Genomic DNA, 9,369 nt, shown 5'->3' with positions numbered 1-9,369 from the left:
AAGCAACAACCTGGCCACGTTAAAGCAGCCACGCAACAACCTGGCCACGTTAAAGCAGCCACGCAGCAACCTGGCCACGTTAAAGCAGCCACGCAGCAACATGGCCACGTTAAAGCAGCCACGCAGCAACCTTGCCACGTTAAAGCAGCCATGCAGCAACCTGGCCACGTTAAAGCAGCCACGCAGCAACCTTGCCACGTTAAAGCAGCCATGCAGCAACCTGGCCACGTTAAAGCAGCAATCCAAGCTGCAGTTTAAAAAAAATCTTCCCCTTTAATATGCGCATCAATACAATCCGCACAATGAGAAGTAATTAGCTAAGTTGCCGATCGTTCCGTTCTCCTGTGATCGATCGGCGAAGATTCGGCTCAGGGGGTTCACTAAATGGCAGTCAGTGCAGCAGAAGATGATCAAAGTTCTGTGGGGAAGACCATGTGACCAGGAAGTCACTAGATACAATGGGTGCACTGCTAGAGAGGCCCGGGCTCCAAAAGGGGTGTGCCAGACAGAGCCTGTTTCAGAAGAGGAAGGGGATATGACTTTGTAAATGGTTGCTATAGAAACATAAAATGCTTGTTACATTATAATACATTAAAAATGAAAGGCAGAGTTTTTTTTAAATGCTAAAAGTATTTTCTCGTAGTACAGAACTGATTTATTTAAAAAAAAAAAAAAAAAACACCCGTACAATATTACTTGGTCTGCAGCTTTCAAAATAACTTCTATAAACGGAAGGGTGCGGAGGGCTCGTAACTAGGCCCGACTAACACCTCTACTGCATTGTGTACAATTTAGATTTGTGGGGATTTTAGCAGTTAGGTTTTCTATTTAAAAAAGATAATCGATGTATCCTAAATGATGAAACCAATATTAACGCTATTATACAAGGGGCCTCATATCTGCAAGCGGCTACCGAATATCACACTCCAGTACTTCTCACGGGGTCTTCAAAGGGGCAGACCCTCCTAGGACCACAGAGCACTAATGGCCGTGGCATGCCCATGGGGTCACGTCTGGATGCCTTTTTTCTTTTAACCAAAATCTGACACCGATTTAACGTATTTATTTTAAACGAAATATTTCAAGTGAGTTTGTAAACACTGTGAGCTGATGCTTTGGGATGGGTTTGATTTCCTCTAGGATACTCCCTGTTGTCAGATGTTGCTGGGCATTCAGCAAGAGTTTGCCCAGGCAGTGACCCCCCTCTCCCATTCCACTCCCTGTTATCGGCTCTCTCATTAGGACAGGAGAAATAAGGGTGGAAAAAAACCTATTCATTGAAAAACTCTTCAGAAAACCCCATTAAGAACCCAGCAAGAAAAGGATGTTGTGTTTAATTTGATGAGAAACAAAGCACCCACATTGCTGCTTTAAACATGTTTATATTGAAGGAGGGCAAATACATTGTAGCATTATTTACAAGATGTCATTTTTGGGGTCGGCTAGCAGGGATTGCACCTGTAAAAGACAGAAGCTTCACTCAATGAAGAAACCGCTTCTCCGCCAGTGAGAAGCTGCGGCACTGTATATTGTATTCGAACCTTGGGTAACGGGCGGCCTCTGATACGGGGTTTATTTCCCGGGCCAGTACAGGACCGGGCCGTTCCGACCCTTGCGGAAGTCGGGCTGCGGGAGGTCGCCGCGCGTCTCCACGGAAATGAGACGCCTCCTCCCCCGGACGTTCATCTGGATGCAGTCTGATACCCGGACCGACAGCTCCCGCTTCTCCCTGCGGGAAAGGGAAACACAGCGGGTGTTACCGCGATCAGTACCGTGACCCAGTACAGAGGGGGATGGGCTTCATTTCATTATCACAAACGATGTATGTGCTAGTGGTTCGGAACCGCTCATTATCCCATTCGTGCAGCACAGGGGGGGGCTCAATACTGGTCCTCAAGCCTCCCAAACAGGTCAGGTTTTCAGGATATCGCAGCTTCAGCCACCTGTGCTTAAGCAGGGACCTATTTTTTCATTCAGGATTTCTTCTGGTTGCTGTGCTCCTTTGCTCCATCTACTACCACCTATTTGAGCCACCTGTGCTGAAGCAGGGATATCCTGAAAACCTGACCTGTTAGGGGGGCTTGAGGACTGGAGTTGAGCCCCCCCCCCCCCCTGGATTGGAAACTCTGAAGTGAGGATAATTAGAACAAGGACTTCATCACATAATCACTGTGTGATCTACGTATCAACGTTCACCTGAAGCTGCAATTCCCGGGCTATGGAGATCCCTGCATTTACTAAAGTAAATAATCCTACTGATTGCTATATTATTATTATTTGTATTATTCATTCATTTATTTGCCAGTTTTGCATGAGAGACACATTGTTGATGTATGTCCCCCTACACCTAACGGTTAGTTGGCATTTTTATTGTATGTATAAATCCCATTTAAATCCACACACAGTAGATTCATTGTGGATTGGAATAGGCAAGGGGACCAAGCTCTTAATAGCTGAGATGATAGTGTGCAGGGACTGTTACCAAACCTCACAGGTCTCTATATATTCCAAGTATATTACTGTGCCACAACACACAGCCATTCTGCACAACCAATACAGCTGCCAGACGTTTGCACAACACACAGAATACAGCAGCTCAGGCAAATGTTTTTTTGGGGGAATTCAACACCTCCCATACACCTCCCCCTTCGACACACACACACCACACACACACACACACCACACACACCACACACTCATTTGTAATTGTTTTGACTGCCAATGTATGTGATGATTATTATACATTTTTTAAATAAGAGATGGTTTTCTGTACTGAACCTGCAGAGACAGAGACCGGCCTTCTATCCTTCTGTACTGATCCTGCAGAGACAGAGACCGGCCTTCTATCCTTCTGTACTGATCCTGCAGAGACAGAGACCGGCCTTCTATCCTTCTGTACTGATCCTGCAGAGACAGAGACCGGCCTTCTATCCTTCTGTACTGATCCTGCAGAGACAGAGACCGGCCTTCTATCCTTCTGTACTGATCCTGCAGAGACAGAGACCGGCCTTCTATCCTTCTGTACTGATCCTGCAGAGACAGAGACCGGCCTTCTATCCTTCTGTACTGATCCTGCAGAGACAGAGACCGGCCTTCTATCCTTCTGCACTGATCCTGCAGAGACAGAGACCGGCCTTCTATCCATCTGCACTGATCCTGCAGAGACAGAGACCGGCCTTCTATCCATCTGTACTCTGATCCTGCAGAGACAGAGACCGGCCTTCTATCCTTCTGTACTGATCCTGCAGAGACAGAGACCGGCCTTCTATCCTTCTGTACTGATCCTGCAGAGACAGAGACCGGCCTTCTATCCTTCTGCACTGATCCTGCAGAGACAGAGACCGGCCTTCTATCCTTCTGTACTGATCCTGCAGAGACAGAGACCGGCCTTCTATCCTTCTGTACTGATCCTGCAGAGACAGAGACCGGCCTTCTATCCTTCTGTACTGATCCTGCAGAGACAGAGACCGGCCTTCTATCCTTCTGTACTGATCCTGCAGAGACAGAGACCGGCCTTCTATCCTTCTGTACTGATCCTGCAGAGACAGAGACCGGCCTTCTATCCTTCTGTACTGATCCTGCAGAGACAGAGACCGGCCTTCTATCCTTCTGCACTGATCCTGCAGAGACAGAGACCGGCCTTCTATCCTTCTGTACTGATCCTGCAGAGACAGAGACCGGCCTTCTATCCTTCTGCACTGATCCTGCAGAGACAGAGACCGGCCTTCTATCCTTCTGTACTGATCCTGCAGAGACAGAGACCGGCCTTCTATCCTTCTGTACTGATCCTGCAGAGGCAGAGACCGGCCTTCTATCCTTCTGTACTGATCCTGCAGAGACAGAGACCGGCCTTCTATCCTTCTGTACTGATCCTGCAGAGACAGAGACCGGCCTTCTATCCTTCTGTACTGATCCTGCAGAGACAGAGACCGGCCTTCTATCCTTCTGTACTGATCCTGCAGAGACAGAGACCGGCCTTCTATCCTTCTGTACTGATCCTGCAGAGGCAGAGACCGGCCTTCTATCCTTCTGTACTGATCCTGCAGAGACAGAGACCGGCCTTCTATCCTTCTGTACTGATCCTGCAGAGACAGAGACCGGCCTTCTATCCTTCTGTACTGATCCTGCAGAGACAGAGACCGGCCTTCTATCCTTCTGTACTGATCCTGCAGAGACAGAGACCGGCCTTCTATCCTTCTGTACTGATAGTGCAGAGACAGAGACCGGCCTTCTATCCTTCTGTACTGATCCTGCAGAGACAGAGACCGGCATTCTATCCTTCTGTACTCTGATCCTGCAGAGACAGAGACCGGCCTTCTATCCTTCTGCACTGATCCTGCAGAGACAGAGACCGGCCTTCTATCCTTCTGTACTGATCCTGCAGAGACAGAGACCGGCCTTCTATCCATCTGTACTCTGATCCTGCAGAGACAGAGACCGGCCTTCTATCCTTCTGTACTGATCCTGCAGAGACAGAGACTGGCCTTCTATCCTTCTGTACTGATCCTGCAGAGACAGAGACCGGCCTTCTATCCTTCTGCACTGATCCTGCAGAGGCAGAGACCGGCCTTCTATCCTTCTGTACTGATCCTGCAGAGACAGAGACCGGCCTTCTATCCTTCTGCACTGATCCTGCAGAGACAGAGACCGGCCTTCTATCCTTCTGTACTGATCCTGCAGAGACAGAGACCGGCCTTCTATCCTTCTGCACTGATCCTGCAGAGACAGAGACCGGCCTTCTATCCTTCTGCACTGATCCTGCAGAGACAGAGACCGGCCTTCTATCCTTCTGCACTGATCCTGCAGAGACAGAGACCGGCCTTCTATCCTTCTGCACTGATCCTGCAGAGACAGAGACCGGCCTTCTATCCTTCTGTACTGATCCTGCAGAGACAGAGACCGGCCTTCTATCCTTCTGCACTGATCCTGCAGAGGCAGAGACCGGCCTTCTATCCTTCTGCACTGATCCTGCAGAGACAGAGACCGGCCTTCTATCCTTCTGCACTGATCCTGCAGAGACAGAGACCGGCCTTCTATCCTTCTGTACTGATCCTGCAGAGACAGAGACCGGCCTTCTATCCTTCTGCACTGATCCTGCAGAGACAGAGACCGGCCTTCTATCCTTCTGTACTGATCCTGCAGAGACAGAGACCGGCCTTCTATCCTTCTGTGCTGATCCTGCAGAGGCAGAGACCGGCCTTCTATCCTTCTGCGCTGATCCTGCAGAGAGAGAGACCGGCCTTCTATCCTTCTGTACTGATCCTGCAGAGACAGAGACCGGCCTTCTATCCTTCTGTACTGATCCTGCAGAGACAGAGACCGGCCTTCTATCCTTCTGTACTGATCCTGCAGAGACAGAGACCGGCCTTCTATCCATCTGTACTGATCCTGCAGAGACAGAGACCGGCCTTCTATCCTTCTGTACTGATCCTGCAGAGACAGAGACCGGCCTTCTATCCTTCTGTGCTGATCCTGCAGAGACAGAGACCGGCCTTCTATCCTTCTGTACTGATCCTGCAGAGGCAGAGACCGGCCTTCTATCCTTCTGTACTGATCCTGCAGAGACAGAGACCGGCCTTCTATCCTTCTGTACTGATCCTGCAGAGACAGAGACCGGCCTTCTATCCTTCTGTACTGATCCTGCAGAGACAGAGACCGGCCTTCTATCCTTCTGTACTGATCCTGCAGAGACAGAGACCGGCCTTCTATCCTTCTGTACTGATCCTGCAGAGGCAGAGACCGGCCTTCTATCCTTCTGTACTGATCCTGCAGAGACAGAGACCGGCCTTCTATCCTTCTGTACTGATCCTGCAGAGACAGAGACCGGCCTTCTATCCTTCTGTACTGATCCTGCAGAGACAGAGACCGGCCTTCTATCCTTCTGTACTGATCCTGCAGAGGCAGAGACCGGCCTTCTATCCTTCTGCACTGATCCTACAGAGACAGAGACCGGCCTTCTATCCTTCTGTACTGATCCTGCAGAGACAGAGACCGGCCTTCTATCCTTCTGTACTGACCCTGCAGAGACAGAGACCGGCCTTCTATCCTTCTGTACTGATCCTGCAGAGACAGAGACCGGCCTTCTATCCTTCTGTACTGATCCTGCAGAGACAGAGACCGGCCTTCTATCCTTCTGTACTGATCCTGCAGAGGCAGAGACCGGCCTTCTATCCTTCTGTACTGATCCTGCAGAGACAGAGACCGGCCTTCTATCCTTCTGTACTGATCCTGCAGAGACAGAGACCGGCCTTCTATCCTTCTGCACTGATCCTGCAGAGACAGAGACCGGCCTTCTATCCTTCTGCACTGATCCTGCAGAGACAGAGACCGGCCTTCTATCCTTCTGTACTGATCCTGCAGAGACAGAGACCGGCCTTCTATCCTTCTGTACTGATCCTGCAGAGACAGAGACCGGCCTTCTATCCTTCTGCACTGATCCTGCAGAGACAGAGACCGGCCTTCTATCCTTCTGTACTGATCCTGCAGAGACAGAGACCGGCCTTCTATCCTTCTGCACTGATCCTGCAGAGACAGAGACCGGCCTTCTATCCTTCTGTACTGATCCTGCAGAGGCAGAGACCGGCCTTCTATCCATCTGTACTGATCCTGCAGAGACAGAGACCGGCCTTCTATCCATCTGTACTGATCCTGCAGAGACAGAGACCGGCCTTCTATCCTTCTGTACTGATCCTGCAGAGACAGAGACCGGCCTTCTATCCTTCTGTACTGATCCTGCAGAGACAGAGACCGGCCTTCTATCCTTCTGTACTGATCCTGCACGAAGTGGCCCTGTTTACTAAGCAGCGCTAAGCTGCAAAGCACCATATTTCCTAAGCGCCTTTCTAAATCTAACGCACCTACCATCTCCTCCCGGCCACTAGGGAGCTGCAAAGCGTGGGCAAAGCGTGGGCAGCAGCCTGGGGGTGTGTGGGACATTCCCACTGAGCGGCTGCACTGGGGAATCTTAGGGTTCCGCGATTATAGTGATGTCACGTGCGTCCGCACTGCGGTCCGAGGTGACGGGGAGGCGTGGCGGTGATGTCATGCGAGCGGCCCTCATTGGCTGAACCCCGCACGTGACCCGGGTCGGCGCACGGCAAAGACACAATTCAATTGTCTTCTCCACAATCGCGCGTGAGGTTGCGCTTCATCGCTCGCGCGCATCTAGAGGGTACATACACGTGTTCCGGAGGCGCGCAGCGTTGCGCATGCGCACGGCTATAATCGCGGCTTTAGGCATTTGTGAGTTTTGAATAAGGTGTGTCAGCATTTCCACCTAAGATCAGCAGGCGCTAATATTTTGGGACGGGACATTTGGCCGCAGATGTCTCGCCGCGAACAAATGACCGCCGGTGTTCGGCCGCAGATGGACTTTCTGCCGCAGCCGATCCGCCACCATCCGCTTCTAAGGTAAGTTTACTGGTTAGGGTAGGGGGTTAATTTAATGGGTTTTAGCGGTTAGGATAGGGGGTTAATTTAAGGGGTTTAGTGGTTAGGGTAGGGTGCTAATTTAAGGGGTTTGCGGTTAGGGTAGGGGGTTAATTTAAGGGTTTTAGCAGTTAGGGTAGGGGTTAATTTAAGGGTTTTAGCAGTTAGGGTAGGGGTTAATTTAAGGGGCTTTACTGGTTAGGGTAAGGGTTAATTTAAGGGCGTGGCAACCAGGTTTGAATTTCCCGCGAGCCCAACATGCCCCCGGCACGCCCCCCCCCTCTTGCAAACATGCAGGCCACGCGTCTCAGGAAGTGCAGGCGCGCGTGATGTCACGCTTATGGTCGCGCATTCGCGCGCCTGCACTATGTCCGAGGCCTTATCTGGGATTAAACGGGCAATGGATGGAAGGGAAGTAAATATAATGATGCCCCTTTACAAAGCATTAGTAAGACCACACCTTGAATATGGAGTACAATTTTGGGCACCAATCCTAAGAAAAGACATTATGGAACTAGAGAGAGTGCAGAGAAGAGCCACCAAATTAATAAAGGGGATGGACAATCTAACTAATGAGGAGAGGCTAGCTAAATTATATTTATTTACATTAGAAAAGAGGCGTCTAAGAAGGGATATTATAACTATATACAAATATATTCAGGGACAATACAAGGAGCTTTCAAAAGACCTATTCATCCCACGGGCATTACTAAGGACTCGGGGCATCCCTTAAGGTTGGAGGAAAGGAGATTTCACCAGCAACAAAGGAAAGGGTTCTTTACAGTAAGGGCAGTTACAGTGTGGAATCCATTACCCATGGAGACTGTGATGGCAGATACAATAGATCTGTTCAAAAAAAGGTTGGACATCTTTTTAGATGGGACAGGTATACAGGGATATACCAAATAAGTATACATGGGAAGGATGTTGATCCAGGGATTAATCCGATTGCCAATTCTTGGAGTCAGGAAGGAATTTATTTTTCCCTTTACGAGATACCATTGGATGATATGACACTGGGGTTTTTTGTTTGCCTTCCTCTAGATCAATAAGTAAGTATAGATATAGGATAAAGTATCTGTTGTCTAAATTTAGCATAGGTTGAACTTGATGGACGCATGTCTTTTCTCAACCTCATCTACTATGTAACTATGTAACTACTATGTAACTATGTTAATGGGGCAGCGCTGCCAAACACAGAAGCCTCTCGCCATGGCACAAAGAAAGGAAACGCTTGTATTTTTATGGTAAGTAGGGAAGATTGAGATCTCCCCCATGTAAAGCGCGGGCATTCAGCTCCATCACTGCAGGGTGATGGCATCACTTCCTGTGTGCTTCAGGGTATGACCTGGCAGCCACGCACACATGGCACTGATGGATCTCAGTGGGCAGCTCCCCATGCTAATGAGAAGCACGATGGGATGCGGGCAGGGAAACAAAGGCGCCTGTGACAGGGAAGGCTGCGGATTGCCGCTCTGTAATTGACTTTAATTGATTGCATTAGAGATCCTGCTATTTATACCATGCAGCAGCGCAGAACACAGAGCCGTGTATTGCTCTGGGGCGGAAGGTTCCAGCAATCTCATCCTCACAGTGTGAAGAGATTAATGTGCGTTGAACTTTCGTGGGCTTCTTCCCTCTCGGAGGATGTATCCGGTGTGTGTGTGTGGGGGGGAGGGTTGGGGGGGACGTGGTATACATATCTTATTATAAACGCTACTTTCAATCAGTGCGATGTATGCGCTTTAACCCCTTTGCGGCCAGAGGAGCGGATTTGTAAATGCAAACTCTGAGATTGTACTCCATGGCGCAGAACGCGTGGGAGAACGTGCGCTGACGCGACGCACCGTTCTATGCTCTTGGCTGCGTCGCACGGGGGGTCTGCGCCAGCTTCTTGCAGGTGCCGCAAATTTCTACACAACAGGCGGGTTTATTTAGAAA

At 49.8% G+C, this 9,369-nt stretch overlaps 1 protein-coding gene across 8 annotated transcripts in view; it reads right to left on the bottom strand.

The window, feature by feature from the left end:
• Window positions 1-1,318: 1,318 nt before the first annotated feature.
• MYO1G (myosin IG) overlaps window positions 1,319-9,369 on the bottom strand; it is a 351,169-nt gene continuing 343,118 nt past the window's right edge. For all 8 annotated transcript variants that reach the window (XM_075588141.1, XM_075588138.1, XM_075588137.1 and 5 more), the window contains one exon: window positions 1,319-1,729. In XM_075588141.1, the coding sequence (XP_075444256.1) occupies window positions 1,573-1,729 (157 nt within the window). In that variant the 3' untranslated portion in view covers window positions 1,319-1,572. The remainder of the gene's footprint in view (window positions 1,730-9,369) is intronic.

The sequence above is a fragment of the Ascaphus truei genome, chromosome 2 (assembly GCF_040206685.1).
Source record: "Ascaphus truei isolate aAscTru1 chromosome 2, aAscTru1.hap1, whole genome shotgun sequence".
In the NCBI taxonomy this organism is placed as follows: Eukaryota; Metazoa; Chordata; class Amphibia; order Anura; family Ascaphidae; genus Ascaphus; species Ascaphus truei.
Note: the sequence above shows the minus strand (reverse complement) of the source record. Positions and strands in the feature narration are given on the sequence as shown.